Below are 24,738 nucleotides of genomic sequence, written 5' to 3'. Positions count from 1 at the left end.
TAAACTTGAGTAATGCTGTTTGATGTTGTGGTTTCAGACATCAGGTTCAGACAATTGCAGTGTAGTTCATCTAACGTGATGAAGCATCCATGGTAAATGTCAAGTTCTCTGTCAATCTCTCAGAAACAAAGAGCAAGTGTTCAACAGTCACACAGTAGCACATTTCTCAACAAACTGCAACCTCAATAGACCTGCAGCCTGAATTGTGAAGCAAGTTGAACTAAGTCTGGCTCTCGTGGGGTTACATGGCTTCACTGAGCCTAGCATTAGTGATCCGAATAATCTAATCATGATTATCAACTGGCTGTTGACTCTGGGTTTTCTTATCCTGCTATATGTGCATTCAAATGAAAGAGGAACACTTCTTAGTTACATGGCAGTCACATGCAACATTATCAGAAGCACAAGTGAAAGAAAATGGGATGAGATGAAATTGATACCCGCATGAAATTTGGTTACTGTAGCAGCAGATTACAAAAGTTTAAGTAATACTTTGCTGATTTTAAACCAGTTGAGTGTCATCTTTGTGTGGGCAGTGTGTTTAGATAAGCGGTGTTTGGCTTCACTTCGTGACGTCAGTGCACAGAGTCCAAGGAGGTCCACTGAGATCCACTGGATGATGACTGTGAATGACACGTTTTTGAATGTGTTTATATTCAAGATGTTAGAGTTAATGTTCAACATTAGTCTAGAGTGAGTATGAAAAATAAATGGATTGTCCACAGATAACGCATTTACTGTCTGTAGTGACATTTTGGTGCTTTGATGAACAAGTAATATGTGCCACAGCAGAAAGGACAACGATAGTAAACTATAGGCAATAATTTACTTTAAATGTCTTATCATAACCTTATTCAGTCTAAAATAATTATTAATCTCAAAGTTGCTACATCCAGAGTTGCAGTGATAGAATAAAAGTGCAAAACATCGGCACTGCACTCAGGAGATCTGTCGGGAATTAAAATAAACTTAGCGCTAATAATTTGCAGCTATAATAGTAATTATTAAGTTAGTGTGGTCCGAACCGGATGCTCTGTCCATTAATTTTACAGTCAATGGATAAAAGCCTAAAGATAGCTGGCTAACCTACTAATCTTGCTTTGTGACACAGGTCCCAGGATGCAATGCACTACACAATTAGTTTTGAGCGAGGGATGCCGATTATGATACTAAACATCTATCATCCAGAGCTAAATTATATTTGTTTTAAGCTATGGAAAGAAGCTAATGCTGCCCTTTTCTTTGGAGATTATTGAAAGGCTTTCTGGGAAATGAAGTATGTGCAGATATTTGGGGGGGAAAAGATTTACCCACACATACATGCACATAGGCTGGAAATACACACACGCACACACAGGACCACACAGATGTCCGAGTGATGGGGCTGCCAGCATTAAGGGCAGTTAGGCGTTTGGTGCCTTGCTTAAGTGCGCCTATCTAGCTACCAGCCCGCTGGACATGAACCGGCCACCCTCTGTTTCCCAAGTCAAGTCCCTACTGAAGACATTTGATGTTTTCCTTTGATTCACTTTTTGCTGTGTGTTTATCCCTGCAGTAAATACTATGAGAGGGAAGCTCTGATGCATGACTTAGTCTTCGGGCCCATCTTGGCAGTCTTACTGGGTGAGTATATCACACTGTGCTTTAGTTGCAAAATATCCCAGAGGCCAGTAACATAAAGTAATAAAGTACAAAAGAGTAACAAAGATTTCTGTATTCATGTAAAATCAAGACAGATTAAGAATTAGAAAGTCATTTCAGAAATTGAAAAAATTGAAAAACCATAAATTCAACCCTTCTGAGAGCTGTTTGTAAGAGCAGACATGTCCGAGCCACCTCCACTGACAGTGTGGCAGCAGGAGCTCTGGAGGCTGACAGCAGGCAGGAGGCTGAGGCAGCGTTTACTAAGCAGAGAAACCGAAACACACATGCAGTGAGCCAGGAAAAGACAACAAAGAGCTTAGCTGACTAAACCAGAAGACAACACGAACAGTGTGACAAAATAAACACTATATCCACACTGACTAAAGAGGTAACGAAGTGCAGAGGAGGCAGATAACAGCTAACAAGGGCTAATGAGGGAATCCGCAACAGGAACAGCTGGGACAACACCAGCTGCACTTAAACTGGAATTACATATAAGATTATTGGGGATATATATATTTTTTTTTACAGTCACATTTATTTTCCCCACTGACTTGCACTTCCTGTAACTTAGAGGATATGCCTGGTGCTATTTTATATCTTTTTTTATTATCAATAAATCTCATGAAATTATTATCAATAAATCTCATGAAAAGACCCAAGCCAACAATAAATAGATCTACTAGCTGGGCCGTAGAGCTCCATTGTTGCCCATAAACTATTAAAAACACATCATTGAGCCACACTGTTGTTTATTTTTGGCTTCATCCCACATACACCATCCTGCTGCCCCAAATACTTGCAGTAGTGCACTACATGTGGATTAATCCATGGATGAAAATAGTCCCCAGCAAATGCACTTTTTTCTCCTGTTTGAATAACGTTTGGTAAAAACTGTCCGGCTGTTTTAGGAAATTACTGAGCCTATTTTTAAATGGATGTATGTATTTGTGAGCTGTTTGTAAAGATTAAAGTCCGTGTTGGGAAGTCAGAAAGTATTGAGAGTATATTGTCTTTTCATTGGATAAGAATAAAAAACAATGATGAACAAAATGATGGCAGGCTTATACTTTAATAGCAATAATAATACACAATAGGCTACAAACTGCATGGTAATTTAACATGTTTTAGACACTACAATTCAGTAATTTTGGACAGCAGAAATAACAAAAACAGTACTACTGTAGATCGTGGTCGGTCAGATTAGATCCAGTTAGTAAACTTACTTTGCTATCAAACAACACGATTCTCCGCTCAGATCTGGTTTTATCAATTTCTGTGTAAATACATAAGTGCATTTAAATAATGATTTAATGCCACAAAAAAGCTGTTTTCAAGTATTATATCAAGGCAGAATTTTCATTACATTATAAAAGACTGAGATCTTCTTCCTTTTGAAATACCTTAAGTATATATTCACCTCAGCTAAGCACTGAAGTAAACTTTCAAAAGGTTTAAATTGAAGTTTCTGCTAAATAGATCTGTTAATGGGTCTGCATGTGTGTGTGCTGTGTTCTCAGTTGGGCCCTGTGCTCTGGAATACACCAAACTGAAGACGTCAGATCATTTCTGGACTGACCCTTCAGCCAACGAGCTAGTTCAGCGCCACCGTATCCACGGGGCCCACCGGGGCCAGGACACATCGGCCGGCCGCCGGCCTGCTCTGGGGGTGAGTGTGGATGCTGCTTTAGATCAGCTGCTTCGGTGTTAAGGATGTGTTTGTATATGGTGGTGGGAAGACGTGATCACTGGGGTTGTGTGGGATGGGAGTTGTTGTAAAAGTTATCAGTTGGACAGGTTTGCTGTTAAAAATATTATCTCTTCTAGATCCGCAAGAGGCAGTCCAGTGGCAGCATGTCAGATGACAGGTTTGCTGCATCAGCAAGGGAGTATGTGGAGTCTCTTCACCAAAACTCCAGAACACACCTTCTCTACGGCAAAAACAACGTCCTGGTGCAACCGGTACGACTGCACGTTGTCACTTTTTGACCAGCTTTTATATACAGTACCTTTTTAATATTCTGTCTGACTATCTACTAGAACTAAACTTCAAATCGGATTTCCCCAATAATCCTACCGAACCAGCACCTAACGCATACACCTGGAATATCTGTGCTGCATTTGACATTTGTGCCAAAGGGTCTGTAGATAGGTTGACATTTGACAGACATATCTCAAAATATGGACAAATTAAGTTAAAACTATTTGCATGGGTAGAAAGTAAAACATGTTTTTTGTTATTTAGGTGAACCAACTCTTTAGTGTATGTTTATGAGGAAGAGAAATTCTTGCACAACTTTCTGACTTAATATTCAACATTTTGTATTTATTTTCAAATGTTCCATCATGTTTTTCAAGATCTTAAAAATGTAAAAGCACAATATTACCAAAGTAAGTGCAAGCAGTAAAGTAACATCCAGCACACCAGAGTCAATCCAGCAGTGTGCACAATTCTGGTGAAGTAGCAGGTTTATGTAGTTTTAACTGTATGTGACGGTTGTTATTGAGCTAATCTCTTAAGTTACTCAGCAGCCATTTACCCATCAGAAGATAACTATCAAAGCAGTGATATCCTGCAGTTAAACTATATGATCATATAAGACCTGTATGTACTGTCGCTGTGACATCGCTTGAAGGGATCTGTAAATTCACACATTGATTAAATGTGGGTTACAGCTACACTTTGCGTTTCAAGCTCTTAGCTCCTAGCTCCTAGCTGTCCATCTTGACTTTATGTACATTTGTGGTATAACTTTTTCTGATGTAAATTCTATTCAGATGTTGATGTGCTGCTGTGGAAGCCCTGAAGCTACTGTTGCTCTTGGATAAAGGCAGAAATCCAACTTGGAAGCCTACGTACATGCAGTACAGCACTTTGAACCCACTCAGCTGGTGTACAGATCAATTGCAAATCATGGTTATTTTCATCCATTATTGTGCTGAACACACACAGACACACCGTGTTTTGTATGTGTGATCTTTGAAATGAAAGCTATCTTTCTCCTGCCTGTAATGTGCTCTGCACTGCCAAGTAGCTTCACCATGTTTGGCCTTGGTAATGTATAATGAGCACATATTTGCCTCCCACAACGCTCAGCCTTTGACAGAGCCACGCTAACACTTGTGGCTGAGTGCACATACAGATTAATCCAGCACTCACTGCACGCTGCGCATGCAACTGTAAATGGGTCTGTATATGATTGTACTCTCTGCTTCTCATATCACAAGATAGTTTCTGTTTATATCCAATGTAACATCTAGAATGCATGCACAGTATTTAACAGCATCTCAGAACGTATCCTGTTTCAATATGATAAATCTATATTAGAGTATAGTAGACCACACTCAGAGGCCCTGAGGCTTGTTTTTAATGACCTGATCTGAGGGTTATTTGCTTGTGATGCCGTGAAGACAATTGTTTTTTCAATCTGATCAAACATTCCTGATGAAGCAGATGAGTTTTTGAGTGTTACATTCTCATAAATGTATAACTTAGTAAATATGTTTCTAACTTAAATTTTGAATGTTGTTTATTCTGCCACAAATAATTAAAATGTTTAAGAGAAATACTTCAAGAAATAGTTCAACATGTTGGGAACTGTGCTTAGTTGACTTTTAGGAGAAGAATGAAATCAATCTCATTTCAGAGAATGAAAAGAATCATCTCATAGTTTTTGTAAAAGAAAGCTAATGAACATAGTTTCCAAAATGTTGAACTAAGATTTGAAAGCAAATTTTCAGGTGGTTAAACTGTTGTATAGATAATAATGGTTTAATCGAGGATGCAGCCTCAATGTTCTGCTCTCAGTCTTGTGCTTCTTCTAACCTGAAGTTTAACATTATTTCCTTTCTGCTTCCTCTTCCTTCTCCCACGGTAGAAGAAGGACATGGAGGTGTTGCGGGGCTACTTCTCACTCCACCAGGCTGGCGATAACCTCACCCTCAAGTGGACACCCAACAAGCTCATCAACGGCACGCTGGGAGACTGTGACCTGGAGAAGAGGTGGCCAAAACCCACCTACTACATATATGTATAGATTATATTAAAATTGTCTAGTCAAGTCAACTTCGTTGTCAATTCTTCAATATGTGCCAGACGTACAGAGCAATTTCTCTCCTACTCACAGTGGGTAGGACACGTACAACAAGTATAAAATAAAAAGATAAGAAATATGTACAAATAAGATAAAGAAAGACAATTAAAAAAGATTAGTAATATGTACAATACAGTAATACATTCTAAATAGTGCAAATGTCAGGCAAAATCAAACTGTCGTTCTTTTTTTATAAAGTGGCCGGTGCTGATCCTGATGGTGGGGGGTGGGGGGGTCCAGCGTCCAGATTTCTTGGGGGGAGGGGAGGGAGAGAGGGGAGGTTGTTGAGCTTCCTGACAGCCTGGGGAATCTAACGCCTACTTGTGAATAAACCGCTGCGTCCTCATAACCAACAAAATAGGTTGATTGCGAATGACTGCCCAAACAACATAAATGTCCGTTCTATTTAACACCGTGACATGGCCACACAATGAGTTTTAAAAAACATGAGCAACAGTGTACTGAGTAAAACATTTATTTGTTTGACCCATTCTCCCCCCCCCCCCCAACCCGCCTTGTAACGCAGAGTTTGGCGCTCATATACTTTGTCACATTTATTCCTCATTTGCTCACATGATAATTACTACGGCCACTTGAAGTAATCGCCTAACATCAAATTTAAATATGGATCTGCACAATCTGCCTGTACCGTCATTTTCTGGGTGAGGACGGTCTAGAAAGAATTGTGCATTTACTGACACTTGCAGTGATTTGAAATGAGCAACTTCCTCTGAAGTTTCATTTTACACCTTGTCTTACCCTCTCTGCCAGTATCTACTGGGACTATGCGCTGACTGTCCCGCTGCGCCAGATAGTCTGTATCCACTGTCACCAACGCCGTGAGTATACTGCTACTTTACCTCCATACCTCCACATTTAGTCATCATTGTACACACCGTCAGATCACACTGCATCGTTCACCTTATATTAAAAGCATTGTCATGAAGGGACAGTGTTTTCATAAGTTGTCGTGTCAAAATATTGATTGCTTGTCTTGATAAAGTGTAAATTGGCTGTTAATGGGCAATGCTGGTTTTCTTATTATTTTCCCGAACTCATCCTTGTTTAATGTTTGTTCATCATATTCCAGCTGATTGTGGTGGTACACTGGTTCTGGTTAGTCAGGATGGAATCCAGCGGCCGCCTCTCCACTTCCCCCCTGGTGGTCACCTCCTGGCCTTCCTCGCCTGTCTGGAAACAGGCCTTTTACCACGGGGTCAGCTGGAGCCCCCCCTCTGGTCCCAGAAAGGCAAGGTGTGTCACCTTGTTAGAGTTGTATTCACACCTAAACATAAGGTTAGATTTATATTAATGCCTGATCAGTCGAAGCAGCAACTTCTGTGCCTAAAAAGTGAAGCCAATGCGGAAGTTGCTTAAACCTGCATTCTATCTAACTTCCAGCAGGGGGCGACTTCATTGGCTCCAAAAAGAAGTCTGATTGTATAGAAGTCTTTAGTTAGGTGCAGCGCCAGACAACACTGCCTTAGCCAGCCAAAGCTCCGCCTTTTGTCCAAATATGGTAACTTCTGGCTCCAAAAAAAACAAGGTAGCGAAGGCCAAATGCCAAAATCTCGGCATTAAAACTGTAGTTTTAATTATTAAATTATCATTATTATCATTATTTTTTACAGTCTACTGACTGCAGGTAAGATTTCTAAATTCACTGAGTGCACTTTTAATCCCCCCCCCCCCCAAGAAAAAAATCTAAACATTCAAACTAGCAATCTTTCAACCGCAACAACTCGCCTAGGAAAATACCAAATAAAACTGACGTTTATCCAAAGCAGTATTGCCTTTTTGATGTTATTTCCAAACTGATCTGGCTTGTTAAACACAGTGGAAGCTCTGTGGCCTTGTGTGAACTTAAATACATTTGTTTGTGTTCTGCAGGGAAAAGTGTTCCCTAAACTGAAGAAGAGGAGCAGTACTGCCAGGCTCATCGACCAGGACAGGAACGGTGAGGAGCCTACAGCTGCTGACTACGTGTTTCGCATCGTCTACCCTGGATACCGCTACGACGCCAGTAAGTAACACTTTTGCATTGTCAGTCACACTGGTGCACACAACAAAAATGTAATCTTCCTTTTATGTTAAACACTCATCTCTGTGATTGCTTTTGTAAATTAAGTACTTTATATCTGTGTAAAGATTGTTTTACCATGATGTGCTTACAAAGTAGTGTGTGTGTGTGTGTGTGTGTGGTGTCTTTCCCACAATGCTCTTCCCGAGGCCCGTAGGGTGGCACTGTTCTAACTGTGTTCTCTGTTGTCCCACTGGTGCAAGCAGTCACTATAAACTACCACCACACCACGGGCAGCCGCGCTCCGTCGCTGGACGACGACGAGGAAGAGGAAGATAGGCTCCATGCTATGATCTCAATGATCTGCTCGCGGAACCTCACAGACCCTAATGTCATGAAAGGTTTTTATCACCTTAACACACCCACCCGACCCCACCGCCCCCCACTCCTGAGACCTCACCCCGGCTTCAGACGTCCCTCCCTGCATCCCACCCATCATGCCCCCTCAGGCCCTCCTCCCTCGCCCCTCCCGACCCCACCTCCCCCGGCTTCGTCTGCCTGTGTGTGTGCTTCCTGAGGCCGAGCCCAACAGTGTGGAGTAGGCTGGGGTTGCCTGTGTTAACAAGGACATGGGGACGTTCAGGCTGATCAACACCAAATTGAAAAGCAAAGTTGCTTTGAGGTTCTTTTGATGACATAATTATGCACTTCATATATTAGCCATATTGAAAGAGCTATAAAGAAATGCTAACGATGGCAAAGAAATAACCATTTACTAATTATTAACATATTAGATCTGAGACAATAGTAAGCCAATAGATACAAAAGAGTCCAACAATAGCTAATACGATTGGCAGCCTCTAACTTGTACTTGTACCATTAGATTTAAAATCTGCTACATTTTTTGACTGAAACGCAAGGACCAGCCATAGAATTTAGAAATGATGTTGCTGAGTCACTGATTCGCTCTGTCACTGAGTGATGAATTTTTACAATTGGTCGTAATGAGTGAGATGACATCAGTGTTGATGTTACCCCATTGGTCATTGCCCTTTCAACCTGTATTGACCAACACAGGCTTTACCTCCGCTATTGCCCATCAATCAGCTGATTAACTTCCTCAGTACACAGTGGATGTTGTTGTTGTTGTTGCTGCTGCTGCCGCCACCCATTTCAATCGTATTGCACGGGCACACTAGGCTACATGCAGATGAACGGCACACCACCGCGTTTGTGTGCGCGTCCTGCTCCTCTCTGTCGCTGTCTCTTCAGACACAAATGAATGTGTAGAACAAGTAGGCCTATGTAATTTAGGTACAGCATTATCAAAGGCTCATATTGTTCTGTAAATCAAGGCATCATCAAACCCTATAATGTCAAATTGAAAGTAGCACTGAGCTGTCAGCACAGTCTCCAGTGCTGCATGCGTAACTCCAGTGACATCAACTATAATGCAGATCTTGTGCGATGCCTGCATAGGCGAATTGTAAGTGAAGCTGCAAGTCCCGAGTATCAGATGGAGGAGAATAGGAAAAGGGAGGAGCACACGCAAAATGAGAGGCAGTCTAAGGGAATGAGCAAGTCTTCTTCACACACCATTGTGATGCGACAGTTACAAAGCCTGTCAGTAAGCAGCCAGATGATTTTGGATCATCTCAAGGCGCCAAATAAAAAAACACAGCCACTGGTAGCCGAATCCCACCATTCCATAGCATTTACCCAACGATATAATACATTTTCAGCTTAATTTGGCTAAAGTTCCTGGATAACGTAATCTGGCACAATAACATCCTGTCTTTAGATATTATCAGACATCCAGTTAATGCCACAATAGGTCTGGCAATGCAGACTAATGCCACAGCAGCTGCTGACACAGTGCCCTTACACCCTTTCTGCTAAATGTCACTCTGTCTCTCTCTGTCTCTTCTCTTTCTTCCCACGGCTCAGCGACACAGTTACATCCACTGGCTTGGCAGGGATCCTTTAGCAAGCCTGTGAAACACAAACTGTCAAATGAATAGACTTGTTTTATAGAGATGCTGCCAAACACAGTGACTGCACATGTCTGTCACCTGGTTTCATCACTGCTACAAAGATTCAAACTTCCCCAGGTCTCCTTGTCTAGGTCAAGGCCTTTCCGGCTGCTTTGCATTCTTGGATTTGCAGTGCTGACTGCCTTAGAGTTTTGAGAGGGTATAGCTCTGGAAGCATGCCTCAACACTCTTGGGTTTACACTGTCGTGGCTAAGAATCGCTTTGATAATTTGCTTCGTTTTTTTTTTTTGCACTCCTTTAATTTGACTTAAGTCTGTTTCCTTCTTTTTGTCCTTGTATTTTTCACTTGCAACATGCAACAATTTTTGCATGGGGAAATGCACCCATTTCATTGTTTTTTTTAAAGAACGACTATGTGTTTCTACGTATTTGTGATGGAAAATCCTCTCACAGTCTCCTCCTCTGTTTGTTTGATTTCTCTCTCTCTTCTTCTTTGACTTCCTCAGTTGTTTGTGCAGTTGTTTGCTGCAATGCTGTTCACTGTAATTCTTCACTAACCCCGCCACCCCCCCTCCCCGTCCCCTCGCCCCCCTCCTCCACCCCTCTCATTACGGTCCTGTGGGGTTCCGCAGTAGTAGAGACGTGGAGTCCTTGTGTGAGCGGGGTTGCATTACTGAGTCCAAAAACAGTTGTTGATGACGTCTAGTCCTAAAGTAAAGAGGGGAGAGCCAAATGTCGGTCTCGCTCCAGCATTTTTTCTGTTCGTTTTTTTTTTTTTTCTTCGTTCTTAATATTATTTGTTTTTTTGGGGTTATTGAACGACCAAAGCGCAGCTTCATATTTATGACAGGTCATCAGCTCCAACCTGAAGAATTAAGGTGAAGAGCATTTATTTAATGTTGAAGTTTTTATGATTTATTTTTTTTTCTTCCCTTTTGTGTGCCCTTTTACTGGTGTCCATTTGTTTTTGTTGTTTATGAGATTTCTTTTGGTGTCTCTTGTCTTGTTCTGGCTTTATGCATCCTGCATGGCCTGAGGGTCAGCCTCGTCCCTGTCTTCTCCTCTCCTACCAGCTCCTTCACTTCCTCTGCTACTTCCTCCTCTCTCCTGTTTGTCTGGAGCGTCCCTGAGCTCTGCTGTCTCCTCTGGCTCCCCTCTCAATGAACTGAACCAGCATGGCTTCCCTGCATCCTCTCTGCCTGTCTCTCCCACAGCACCGGTCCTGCTTCCTTAAAACTGTCCCCTTCCACTTTTGGTTTCCTCTATACGCTTGTTTTTCCAGCTCTCACATGTAACATGAGTGTAAAACTTTCATGCATCTTCTCATCTCTTGATGTCATGAATAAGAAAGAACAATACATGGAAAGATGTATTTATGGTTGAGCTGAGGGGCCTGTGTCATAATATGTAAGGCATAGAACATAGCCAGTGTGAAGTGGATCTAAAGGCACTGACACGTTTAAATAACAAAGAGTGTAGTACACGAAAACATCAGCATCCATTTTGTCTTAGAACACTGAGACCTCTCTGTCTTCTCACTTCCATTCTCTCTGGATTAGACCACGGGGAGATGATGGAGATGCAGGGTTTCGGAGGCAGCCCGTCGTCGTGGCAACAGGCCGGAGTGCCCACTCTGGAATCGCAGTGCCAGTCTTGCTCCACGGCTGGCAGCAACGTGTCGTTCGACTACCCGGCCGGCTGTACCTGCATACACGACCCACTAGACATTCACACGTAACTTCCCAGAGACATTTACTTAACCTGTTATTGTGCTGCAATGAGTGTTTGTTTTGATCTACATTCCATACCGTATAAAAAGAAGTGTCATAAATAACACTAAGAGCACATAAAGGTATTTTGGAAAGCTAACTGTACTGATTCAGTATGTGGAATCCCTACCATGAGCTAAACTGATACTTACGGAGTTGTTGCAAATTTAAACTGACTTGTGAGCAAAATTAGATTTTATGATGCACTGAATCTTTGCTGGGGACATTTTAAAACCTTAGGTTTAACACTTGCCGCCACCTTGGCCACTGCATGGAGCCAGAAAATCAATGTTCACTCAAAGTTGATAGTGGAGTAGGGGGATGAACAAGAAACAAGCAAAAAAGCTGACTGTGATAGGCTGTTAATTTGTATATTGATAGAGTCCACCAAGACACACATTAGAAGATGTGAAATCTCCATAGCGGTGGAGACTATTGTGAGTGGTGCTGCAATGTGGCAATAATTATTGACTTTGTGAAATGGAATTGTAAGGAGATTTTGCGGAGGCAGCGTCTAGTATCTGTCTATTCGAAAAACACATTAAGGCACCTACTGTAAGTTTCCGCTTTGTTCTTGCCTCAGCTTTTAGCCACGGTGAAGGTTTCTTCATTAAAGGCAAATATTTAAAGAATAAGCCTTTACAAATCAAACAGGGGCTTGACAATTATGGTGGATTTCTTTTCTTTTCACTAGTATTCCTCTTAAGATGCTCTGCCAGAACATGAAGAGGCAGATAGTCTCCAGAGCCTTTTATGGATGTAAGTACATCATGTAACCTCTGCACAGTATCCATAATTTATTTCATACATTATAGCTGTTTTTGATCATGCTTGATTGATTGAGATGAATTGTATTCTTCTAGACGACAGCGATTCCCAATGGGTTTGCTTGAGGTTATTGTTCTGCAGCCTGCACTGCTGGCTTCCAGTTGAGAGCACAATTGGTTTTAAAATAATTTTAAGTAATTTTGAAAATAATGTATGGATTATTGTAGCAGCCGCTGCTGCATGATAAAGTAGTAAGTTTGCAAACTGTAATGAATGAGCCCTCTGAATGTGTCAAACATTTAATATAGGCTGTAATAAACTGCTGGGTAAAATAATGCATTTATAGTGTTATTAAAATATTGTTCTTTAAAGGAGACCTGTTTTTAATAACAGCGATAGTCAGTAAGTTTATTCACCTCAATACAACAATATAAACCAATACAAAATACAACTTTAGTTACTTTGAAAGACATTTACATTTTAAAGTAATTATGAGTAGTCATTTATTACCTTAATAGTTGGTACAAGCACTGGTTTACATTTTCATCGATCAGGGAAACATGTATGCACATTTTGCCTTTGCCCATTATACTTGATATTTTGGTTTGTACTTGATTGGCTTACTATTCTAATTTTTGTATCTCCATACTGACTTGACTTTGTTGATGCTTGGTCTCAGCTGTGTGTGTTTGTCTGTGTCTCACCTGTCCATCAGGGCTGGCCTACTGCCGACACCTGTCCACTGTGCGGACTCACCTGTCAGCTCTGGTCAACCACAGCATCGTCCCTCCAGACAGACCCTGCGAGGCGTCCGGGGGCCTCAGCAAGGAGGTGTGGAGCAAGTACCAGAAAGACTGCAAGGTGGGTACAGAGCAATCAGTGAGGCTGAAAGACAAATTAAATATAGCAGCGTGGTCGACCTCTGTCAGCAAGCAGCAAGAATTACAACAACGTAACTAGAATCTTAATATTCTTCCTGGACCATCCGACGCTCCCCTATACCCCTCCAACCCTTCACTTGCAGGCCGGTGAATTTAAAAGCCAGAAATCACAGCAGATTGCCAAGTCATCATTGAGTCATTGGTATTGATTAAGCCCCATAGATAAATCATGGTCATTTTGTGCTGTGTAGGGGCTGTGCAAGTCTTATTCACGGTAATATTTTGTAAATTTAAGATACTGTAAGCTGACACAACATGTGAGTAACGTTCCTTGAGAGAATTATGAGGAGCAAAGATTTCTGTCCTGCTTGTAAATGTTGAGCCAGACACCTTTTCATCATCTTGAAATATGGCAGCATCATTCGGAATCACCCTGTGATGAAACATGACCTCTTGTTTTTTTAACCCCAATGAAACCATACTCAGCAGCCGTCAGACCTAATGACTCAGTGGATGTGCTGTAGTACAGCATCTACAAACGCACCTTTTTGGCTTGTAACCCCGAAGTAAACGTATCATTTCAGATAAACAAAGTGTCAGTGCTAACTTTGTGTAGCAGATGAATGCTTCTTCTACTGTACATCCCTCTACTGTTAGTCATTTCGCAACTCCTCATATTTTTCTTGCAAACCAATGTAGGAATCACAACCCCTTAGGTTGGGAATCACAGTAATACTATGTTGAGTTTCATCGGAATGTGTTGCTATGGTTACAAAGGGTTTCTGAATGCCACCCCTGTTACACATGTCAATTGTGTAAAATGTACAGTGTTCTTTTGGTGTACTGTGGCCTACAGCAATGATGCAGTAAACTCTTGACTGCCTGTCACTGTTGTTTTTGACTCTGTTCCTCTTTGCTGGCGTAGTTTGTCATTTTGTAACAACAGCCCCTGCCACAGTTAAAGAATTAAAAGAAAAGTAGAAGTCTGGTGATACGAATATGAATGTGCCTATTGTCTTTAAACCCCACACTGCTAATTATGGTTAAACTTAATATAACTTACTTATTTAACTCTCTAATTGAGCTTCAGTTCTTATTCTGTCCTCCCCTCACAAATACTGTATCCTCCTTTACAGTAGTTGAGTATATTACTGTAATTGTAAGTCAGGGATTATGTACTGCTCCTGCAGTCTCCACCCCTCCACTCTAATGGAAATTTAATGAGTTTCAGAGGAATGAAGTTTCATTACAGAGTGTAGTATGATACCATCGTAGCTATTAAAGCAGCCATTGTAATCATTCATCAACTCCAACAAAGTCATCAGTACTAATTTACACTCTATTCATATCTGTGTCCTTTATCTTCTGCACTTATCTATGTCTTCCTCTGAATGGGTCGCAATCACTCTTTCTCTCCTTCCATTATTGATGCACTTCCTGCTCCTCTTATTCGTCTCACCACTCACACCAGGCTTCTTCTTCCTGTCATCAAACTTCTTCTTTTGGTTTATATTCCTAATATCCTTTGTGTGTGTGTGTGTGTGTGTGTGTGTGTGTGTGTGTGTGTGTGTGTGTGTGTGTGTGTGTGTGTGTGTGTGTGTGTGTGTGTGTGTGTGTGTGTGTGTGTGTGTGTGTAGAACTATAAGGAGCTGGAGCTGCTAAGGCTGGTTTATTATGGCGGAGTGCAGCATGACATAAGGAAGGAGGTCTGGCCTTTCCTGCTGGGGCACTACAAGTTTGGCATGGGCAAAAAGGACATGAGCCAGGTACTGCACGCACACACACACACACACACACACACACACACACACACACACCGTTTTAATTTGTCTCTTTGCAGTGTGTGATTGTCTTTTTTTTCCTGTGAAGATTGATGGAAAGATCAGCGAGCGCTACCAGCAGGTGATGCGCGAGTGGAAGGCCTGTGAGGTGATTGTCAAGCAGAGGGAAAAGGAGATGCAGTCGGCCATCTTTGCCAAGCTCTCCTCAGGCAGCAGCATCGACAGTCACGTCCTGCGACTCGTTCACAGAGACTCCACACTAAGCAATGAGGTGAACATCGGATTCCTTGTTAAACTTAGCAATATAGAGAGTATTTGTTACAGTATAGTGTCCTGATTGTGACTGGCACTCAGACTAATATAATCAACTGATCCCAATGCTGTAATTAACATGTTTTCAGAAATGCATGATATTAATTGTATACGATTGCATTTCTAAACATTTGCATATTTCATTGTTTTAAAAACTGCATCTTTGCTTGATACATGTCTTCATTACACACTGTGCCTTACATATCACATAGCGAAAACAACCAAACAACCAACTAGCCTATAACCCCATACTACATTATTACAACTTCACAATCTTAACATAACAGAAGTTATCTCAGGAGATTTTTCATATAGAGCAGGTCTAGATAACAGTTTACAGAGACACAACATTCCCCCATGAGCAAGCATTTGGCAAAATGGTGGCAAGGAAAGAAACCTCGAACAGAACCTGGCTCTAGGTGGGCGGCCATCTGCCTCGTCCGGTTGGCCAGTAACATTTGCAGAAGACAGAACCACTGACTGAGAAATCAAAAGTCATGATTTCAGTGCTGAAATCATAATGATCCATATGATATGACTTATGATCCCACACCCTGCACCATTGCCCTTTGCTGGCCTCTATTACTTATAAAGTTCCATTCTTCTTCAGGTGTTTATGTCGGTGGATGAGCCGGATGCAGGGAGCCAGGAGACGCCCAGTGGAGAGGACAGTACCCCCACCATGACCACCCTGGTTCCCCCTGCAGCCCTCCCCCCAGAGGAGCGACCTCTGGTGGAGTTTGACTCCCCTGACTCGGGTCTCCCTTCCTCCAGAAACTACTCAGTGACCTCTGCTCATTCCCAGATCCTGTCCAGCATAGATGACGGTCAGAGCACGGAGGAGGAAGGGGGGGGCGGGGAGGAGGGCAGGACTTCGGGTGTGCTGGGGCGGCGTCAGGACTCTCTGACTGAGGACAGGCTGTGCAGTCAGCTGGACAAACTGGTGACCAATGGAGCAGCTGCAGAGGCGATATCACCGTCACTCTCCTCATATACGGTACGTACAGTATAAGGATATGTCTGGTTATATATTATTAACTCTGACTGAGCAATTGTGCAACAAATGGCAAAATCATGACTTAAAGGCTTAAAAGACTAACCAAAAAACTTGAATTTACACTTAGTCCCCTACTGATGTTATCACCAATGTTTCCTTTGTGCAGATCGAGCTGTTGGACACAGTCGCCCTCAACCTCCACAGGATAGACAAAGATGTGCAGCGCTGCGACCGCAACTATTATTACTTCACCACAGCCAATCTGGAGAAACTACGCAACATCATGTGCAGGTATGTAGAAGAAGTATTTAGAGCCTTCAAATTAAAGCTGCTATACAATATTTTTTATATGAAATCAAATAACTGTGTAATCTGAAAGGTCGCTTGTAGTAACAAACCCATAGAGAAATATCACCCCACCCACCTGACATTTCTTTCAAATGTACTGGAGTAGATGTATTACAGTAAGTGGAAGACTATTAAATAAAAGTATGTTAAAATGTGCACTTACTGTAAGTACAGGACTTGAGTGGATGTACTGAGTTCCATCCAGTCGCTGTAAAACACACACAGACACAGACACACTTACACACGCACGTGTACATCACATCTGGTGAGTTGAATGTGATTTGTTAGCTCTCGTTTGTCTTGGTGTGTCCTTCTTGCCTGCAGCTATGTGTGGGAGCATTTGGAGATAGGCTACGTTCAGGGCATGTGTGACCTGCTCGCGCCGCTCATGGTCATCCTGGATGATGGTGAGAAGAAAGACTCATCTTATACTTTAAATCTCCTGACTGTAATTAGAAATAGCATGAATGAAAAAAAAGCCCAAGTCGGCCATTACAGAATTTATGCTTACAATATGCCTTATTTAATAATAGAGGGGGGGGGGGTTAGATTGTATGTAGATCAGTTCAGTTAAATTGAACAGTCTGGTGGGGGTAGACATGAAACTGTCTGTTTTGTAAGGTTGTTTTACCCGAACCTTGTCGCAGCAAATAGACTCATTTATAATTTAAATTAGTGAATGTGATGGGAGCGTTAAAGTGCTGTCCTGGCTACATGACCCTATGTTCTTCCTTTGTGTGTGTGTGTGTGTGTGTGTGTGTGTGTGTCTCAGAGTGCCTGGCGTACAGCTGTTTCACTCAGCTAATGAAGAGGATGAGTCAGAACTTCCCTAATGGCGGAGCCATGGACACACACTTCGCCAACATGAGGTCATTGATCCAGGTGACGGATAACTCTTACTGTGTGTGTGTGTGTGTGTGTGTGTGTGTGTGTGTGTGTGTGTGTGTGTGAGAGAGAGAGAGAGAGAGATAGAGAAAGAGAGTGTGTCACATATAGTAAAACTACGTGGCAACCTCTGGTGCTGAAAAATGGAGCCAATCCCCATAGACCCCCATGTCAAAATTCCCAATTTTACAACGGAATTAAACATGTTTACAGCCTGGTACAGCATTTTAGCTCTTCAGAAACCTATGGGTGACGTCACAGAGACTTTGTCCATATTTTACACATTTTACTCTGTGACTAAAACCCATTGACGTTACCTCTGCTCTTACTCTGATGTCAGATCCTGGACTCTGAGCTGTTTGAACTGATGCAGCAGAATGGAGATTACACTCACTTCTACTTCTGTTACCGCTGGTTCCTGCTGGACTTCAAGAGAGGTGAACAGCACATTTTTTACTCTCAATGACTGACCTGTAATCCCCAACTCATGGATTGGTGTGCTTTAAAGCTGCATTAAGTCATTTTGACCACTGGGGGGGACTGAAAGACTCATGATTACACACACACACACACACACACACACACACACACACACACACACACACACACACACACACACACACACACACACACACAGTTAGCAGTGTTTGTGGATGGGAAGCTGGCAGGTGTTCTTGTCCTTGTCGTACTCCACTAAACACTCCTAGTGGTTGGTGAGGCATCGGCACAGTGGGGGGTCACAACATCCGGCATGCTCTCGGGTTGAGTTCATGACTGGCAGGAGCAGTGGTAGAAAGTAACTAAGTACATTTACTCAAGTACTGTACTTAAGTACCATGTTTTCGGTATTTGTACTTAACTTGAGTATTTCTATTTCGAGCTACTTTATACTTTTATTCCAGTACATGTATTTGACAGCTGTAGTTACTAGTTACTTTGCAGATTCAGATTAAGTAATACGAAATAAAATTAAAATGAGAATAATGATGTGTTATAATAGATTAGGCAACCTGGCAGTATATACTTTGTACATTTTTTTAAATTAGCCCCACATTTACCAGCTGCAACATTAAAATGATCCTTACACATAAATGCACCAATGATTATGCAATGATTATATAATATCTATTATGCTCAGATGGGCCATTCTGCATAATGAGTCATTTTACTTTTGGTAGTTTAAGTATATTTAGATTCTTTTGTACTTTTACTTAAGTGCAGGACTTTTACTTGTAACAGAGTATTTCTGCACTGCTGTATTGCTATTTGTACTTGAGTACCAGATCTGAGAACTTCTCCCACCACTGAGCAGCAGTAAAGAGGTGCTTAGCAGCAAAACCATCTGCAGCATAAACAGGTGGAAACCCCTTACAGAAATGAGTAAAATAAATGCAAGACATGTAATTACTACTAATTACTCTTCCTCTCATTTCTCTTCCTGTCAGCTGCACTATATTTAATCTTTCTGATTAAAAATGCAAGCCATTCAAGAGGTTTATTGTCAAATGCACAGTAAAGACAACTCACACCATGCAATAAAAAGCTTGCTTTGCCAGTCTACCTCACACAACGAATAAAAAATGGAGAATAATACAATAAAGCTAAAACAAACAATAACAGAATTGTAATAAATTAAACTATTTAAAAAACTACTACTGATAAAAGCAAGAATGCCTTAAAGTCAGGTATCTCTGTGATCAAAATGACCATCGTCTAAAACTTCTAAACACTTTTATCAGGACCACAGGAACATGGCAAGACATGGAGTCAAATACGCTGACGATGAAAATGTGTTTTGTGCGTGCGTGTGCGTGCAGAGCTCCTGTACGAGGACGTGTTTGCAGTGTGGGAGGTGATCTGGGTGGCTCCCAGGATTTCCTCGCAGCACTTTGTCCTCTTTCTGGCCTTGGCCCTGGTCACAGTCTACCGTGAGATCATCGTGGACAACAACATGGACTTCACTGACATCATTAAGTTCTTCAACGGTAAGAGACACATACACACACACACACAGTATAGTGTGTGCTGTATTTACAGTTTGTGGATTGCTTATTTCTTCACTATCCTGTCATGAGTCAGACTTCCGTCCCATCGGAGTGTAGACTTAACCACGTCTACGCTGAACATCTATCATTCTAAAGGCACCTGTATGCTTCAAACAAACTAGTTCATACAAAGTGTCGTCCAACCCCGTCTAAAGGCAAAAGTGTTTATACCTGTTCTAAAAAAAACACACTCAAAGTTGGGCTGTTAAGCCTGCGGCCATATTGAAGATGTGGTTGTTCGTGCAGTTGTAAATTATAGCATGTAGAGTGTGGTCTAGACCTAATCTGTAGATTGTCCTGAGATAACCTCTGTTATAATTTGACACTATAAATAAAATTCAGTTGAATTGTGTGAATGTAATATTTCTGTAGTTGCCCCTCTCATAGTGTGTCTGATCCACAGAGATGGCTGAGCGTCATGATGTCCAACACATCTTGAAGATAGCGCGTGAGCTGGTGCACAAAGTCCAGTCTCTGATGGACAACAAGTGACTATAGAGGAAGAGAAGGAGGAGGAATGGGAGGATGCAGAGGGAGAGTGTCCGACTAGAGGACACTCAGCTCTTCCTCTCATCCCTCAGAGAGTGTTTCCAGGCCTTCCCCTATCCAGAGCAGGTCCAGTGAGTCCAGGTCTCCTCCCTGCCCAGATGAAGGCCCTGGGAGTGTGCCAGGAGCGCTGCTGGAGCGGCCTGGCTCTGGAGCGGCCTGGCTCTGGGGCGGCCTGGCTCCGGAGCTCGGCTTCGATCTGTTTACATTTACCTTCACATGGAATGCCCATGGTGTCCGTACAGACATGTGGATTTGTCTGCATGCTTGTGAGTTTGATCACACTGTGAACACATTCTTGAGTCTCCCCAGTCCTATAGAGGATGTGTGCGTGCATTAAAACACACACACACACACACACACACACACACACACACACACTCTGAAAACAACATCGGTTCTACCAATACTTCAGTTTTCTAACGTGTCACTCCTTTCCTAACTCTGAACTGAACATTTTGGATGCTTGTCTGGAAGGCTTTAGCGTTCTCAGTGTTTGATAGATTCTTCCATGCAATGCCAGTGGAGGCCACAAGGAGTGCAGGATTTACAAACAACGTTGTCAGAGGAGCCAGAAAGTTTTCATTAGTGACCAAATGGACTGTGCCAACTACCTTTTCATGAGTGTTTTCTACAACAAGCATGTGTGTTTTTACCCCCCTTTTTTCTTTATGTCCAGGAGTTCATTACCACACAAATGTTGCCTTTATCAGTAACAGCCCAAGGTACTTAGTTGCACTTTTTTGGGAGGATTTCCTTCATGGTGCCTGTGAAAGCCTCACCAGAGTTGGTGGGGGCCAGAGGCGCCACGAGAGGCCAAACTGTCGAGAAACTCTGGATGAATTGCAGCCAGTTTTCCTGAGCATGTTAGTCCGTGGTTAATGCATGTTTAATCCTCGTTCCAAGACAGAAGACACATAGCATCAGAGCACAACAGTAAAGACAAAAGCACACAGGCCTTACTCCTTATTTTAAAATAAAACATGTGCATCTCTATTTAGTAGTACCATGGATTTTGTTCAGGGACCACTGGGGATGCTGAGGTCATGGCTTTGGTAATATTTTATTTTTAAAGATTATTCTTTGGGCTTTTTAGGCCTTTATTTATAGGACAGCTGAAGAGAGGGAGAGAGAGAGAGAGAGAGGGAATGACATGCAGCAAAGGGCCGCAGGTCAGAGTTGAACTTGCTGCCGCTTCGTCGAGGGGTAAACCTCTGTATATGGGTGCACACTTTGGTAATATTTCTGGGGATTTGGGGTGTTAAATGACCGGAGGATAAATTAACATAAAAAACACATATTACAACATGTCAGGTCAAGGCTGATTTTTTTTTTAATTTAAATTAAGATCTTAAAAGTAACTGTTTTAAAGGGCTTTAGTATTATCCAACAGCTTTTAGACCATTATGTTAGGAAATGCAAATTTACAACTTTCAAATGTAATTTTAAAGAAATGTGTAAAGAGATTTGTGGCTGGTAAGAAGTAGACACAACAGGCTCAGAGAAAGAATATATAAGAAAGTGAAAAAATGAAACATGATTAAGAAACACCTTTGAGAATGGAAAGAAAGTAACAGGTATTGAGTATATTTACCTGTATCTAAATGTGGATATTCCTTAAGAAGAAGAATACGACTGGCATTATTCTAGATTTTTTTTGTTATTGTCAACAAATCCAATGAAAAGATCAAACCTTTCCAATTCTCTGTGGCCTCAGCCTCATGCCCATTGGTTCCTACTAAAGAAAAACTGAGTATCAAAAACTTTTTTTAAAGGCTAAGTAATTTACTAAAACAACTGGCCCCTTTAGTTTTAAAGCAAGCTTTATACGAACAAGAGTAAATAGTGAATTTGTTGGGGACTATTTTCAGTGGTGGATTAATATGCATTTGATGCTGTTCTTAGTATTAAAGCAGCAGATTTCCCCCTGATTTTATAATTATTCTTTTGTGGGAATATGTCACCCTTCTCCCTGGATTTCTTGAAACAGACATAATTTTCTGATATTCTTTCATATTTGTTAGATAATGTGGTAACACTAGAGTAATTTCTCTTAAAAGTACCTTAATTAGTATCTTAAAATTAGTATCTTACAGAATGGTTTGATTCTCTGTCTTTTAATAATAATAATAAATTGAATTTATGTAGCGCTTTTCACAAACTCAAAGTCGCTTTACAGGTAGATAATAAAGACAAACAAAACAAAAAAAAGATTCAGGCACAGATGAAAAGGAAAGGGGGGCGTGGGGCTAGGGACAGGCAGAGGTGAAGAGATGGGTCTTGAGGCGGGACTGAAGATGGGGAGGGACTCAGAGGAGCGGATCTCTTGGGGGAGGGAGTTCCAGAGCGTGGGAGCTGCCCTGCTGAGCTGAGGTTATTACTGCTTCAGTGGCACGGAACAAGATATAAGGCTACACACACACACACTTGTTAGTAGGATACATTTATTGTTGGTTTGGGTCTTTTCATGGGATTTATTGCAATAGAAAAAAATATAACTATTACCAGCCTTGTGCTTTACATTAGTCCATGTCTTTCTTCAGAACGTGAGACAAACATGCTCACCGCTCTAAAGCACCACGAAGACTTTTTATTGCATTCAGCACTATACTGTCAGGAAATGTGGTTGCAATTGTCCATGTGGAACCTCGTTCTCCTCCTGCCTAAAGTCCGGCGTCTAAAAAATAAAACATGCTTGGACTGGGTTGGTCTAAATAACAAATCTGTGGTCTGAGAAGAAGCGGATTCCAACGCCAAACTTTCTCTAGTGTTCAGTGAATCAGTATTAGGTTGGTGCTGGCTTCGCAGTAACAGCACAGAGTACATTCATGTTTGTATCTGAGAGGATTTGGGACATTTTTGATACCGTTTCCAATCCCCGTCGTCAGTGTGACCCTTTATCTCCACCCTCCTCGTCTCCTCAAAACGTCCAACCGAGCTGCATATGATTGGTCATCCAGCACGGACCTGCACCTGTGATTCAAGTGCCAAGAGTCTTCCCCAATCCTGAAGTGTACTGTAGTCATCCAGCTCTCTGATTTACTAGTTTGATCCCAGGAACGGGCGGTGGTGGAGATGTACCTCGATGTACATCCTCGCCACTCAACCACCCTGCCGCCATGGCGACGGACGAGGGTCGCCGGGGGAACAGGGGCCCGTAGCAGAGCTTTTTCTTCCAATCAGGACATTGTGTACCAAAGCCTTGAAACAGCCCCCTCTGTGGTATGACGACAACGTGCAATTTCATACTGCATGTTAAAGACTGACTGTTTACTATGTGTGTAAAATATTTTTGAAAATGGTGATCTTGGATTATTTAACTACTGTGCAATTTCTGTCGTTTGAGAAAATCCTTCAAAGTCTATATTGCTGTTAATACGAACCGAAAGCCCAATATTTCTATGAAGACAGTAAGAACATATATATATATAAAACTTATTTTGAGATCTATTTTTATGTTGGTTTTAGCAGCACTAGTTGGAGGTGTATACTGTGCAGAAATGCAGAATGTTTGCAGACTATGTTACACGTTGACTGTTAAGTGTTTTTTCCTCAATGTTGTGCACTGACTTCAAGATTTCAAATTTCTATTTATTTAAAGAGCCAATGATTGCATTGCTGAATATGTATTGGTAAGGATGTATCATTTGCCTTGAATGTAATGTATTATTAAATAAGAGGTTGTTCTGTAGTTCTGCTCTCTTTCTTTAACCTTTGATGCTACACAGAAGATGTCCGATGTCTGTAGATGTTCCTTCTCTTGTTCTTCTCTATAGACATGTACAGACTAATTTATAGCTGCTAATCAATATTGTTTATATGCACAATAGATCAAATTACTGTGTTTAATTTGAAGGGAGCCAACATAGCAGTTCCCCTCAGCTAGACAGAGCTTTTTAGAATCTTTCAGCTTGTTTTGTTTTCAGCCTACAATTTACTGTTTGCTGTCAGTGGCAGCTGTTTTAGGCAAGAAAATAAGCTCTAAAAGTCCACTGCCTGTCCAACACCAAAGAGCAGGCAGACAAAGGTAGCAACTAGCTGGTGAACACAGTGGAGCAGCTAGCAGCTTAAGAGTCAAAAGTCAAAATATAGTATATTGAAAAAAGTGATAACACAGTCATTGTATAGTATGTTGATAAAAGTGCTAAAAGTCACAGTATAGTGTATAGAAAAAAGTAATTATATAGCATGTCGAAAAAAGTGCTAAAAAAGTCATAGTAAGAAAGGAAAAAAAAAAAATCATAGTATATTATATCAAATAAAGTCATAGTACAGAATGTCGAAAAAAGTCATAGCTTAGTAATGTCAAAGTCAAGTCATAGTATAGTATGTGGAAAAAAGTCATAGCATAGTAGGTCGAAAAAAGTGATAAAAAGTCATAGTATAGTATGTCGAAAATAGTGACGGTTTTCAACATACTTTATTTGGTGGAAAAGTGGCTCAATGGTTAGCACCGCACCAGCAACTACATGTTCTTCCAGACTTTGTCTTGCATACTATATTATGACTTTTTTCGACATACTATACTATAGGTTTTTCTAACTTTTTTCGACATACTATACATTGACTTTGTTATCATTTATTTCAACATACTATACTATGACTTTTTTTAAGGGTACTATACAATGACATTTTTAGATATACTATACCATGC

At 41.4% G+C, this 24,738-nt stretch overlaps 1 protein-coding gene across 6 annotated transcripts in view; it reads left to right on the top strand.

The window, feature by feature from the left end:
* sgsm2 (small G protein signaling modulator 2) overlaps window positions 1–23,775 on the top strand; it is an 85,608-nt gene extending 61,833 nt beyond the window's left edge. For 2 of the 6 annotated variants that reach the window (XM_039777788.1, XM_039777780.1), the window contains 20 exons: window positions 1,556–1,623; window positions 3,165–3,313; window positions 3,472–3,606; window positions 5,523–5,647; window positions 6,510–6,577; window positions 6,829–6,992; window positions 7,629–7,761; window positions 8,025–8,159; window positions 11,312–11,486; window positions 12,216–12,280; window positions 13,005–13,150; window positions 14,808–14,936; window positions 15,040–15,222; window positions 15,874–16,260; window positions 16,427–16,551; window positions 16,933–17,015; window positions 17,381–17,490; window positions 17,834–17,930; window positions 19,311–19,478; window positions 19,942–23,775. In XM_039777788.1, the coding sequence (XP_039633722.1) occupies window positions 1,556–1,623; window positions 3,165–3,313; window positions 3,472–3,606; window positions 5,523–5,647; window positions 6,510–6,577; window positions 6,829–6,992; window positions 7,629–7,761; window positions 8,025–8,159; window positions 11,312–11,486; window positions 12,216–12,280; window positions 13,005–13,150; window positions 14,808–14,936; window positions 15,040–15,222; window positions 15,874–16,260; window positions 16,427–16,551; window positions 16,933–17,015; window positions 17,381–17,490; window positions 17,834–17,930; window positions 19,311–19,478; window positions 19,942–20,030 (2,734 nt within the window). In that variant the 3' untranslated portion in view covers window positions 20,031–23,775. Of the gene's footprint in view, window positions 1–1,555; window positions 1,624–3,164; window positions 3,314–3,471; window positions 3,607–5,522; window positions 5,648–6,509; window positions 6,578–6,828; window positions 6,993–7,628; window positions 7,762–8,021; window positions 8,160–11,311; window positions 11,487–12,215; window positions 12,281–13,004; window positions 13,151–14,807; window positions 14,937–15,039; window positions 15,223–15,873; window positions 16,261–16,426; window positions 16,552–16,932; window positions 17,016–17,380; window positions 17,491–17,833; window positions 17,931–19,310; window positions 19,479–19,941 lie in introns of all 6 variants that reach the window. The other 4 variants (XM_039777786.1, XM_039777775.1, XM_039777802.1 and 1 more) reach the window with 2 other exon arrangements.
* Window positions 23,776–24,738: the final 963 nt, after the last annotated feature.

This window comes from Perca fluviatilis, chromosome 2, assembly GCF_010015445.1.
Source record: "Perca fluviatilis chromosome 2, GENO_Pfluv_1.0, whole genome shotgun sequence".
NCBI lineage: Eukaryota > Metazoa > Chordata > Actinopteri > Perciformes > Percidae > Perca > Perca fluviatilis.
Note: the sequence above shows the minus strand (reverse complement) of the source record. Positions and strands in the feature narration are given on the sequence as shown.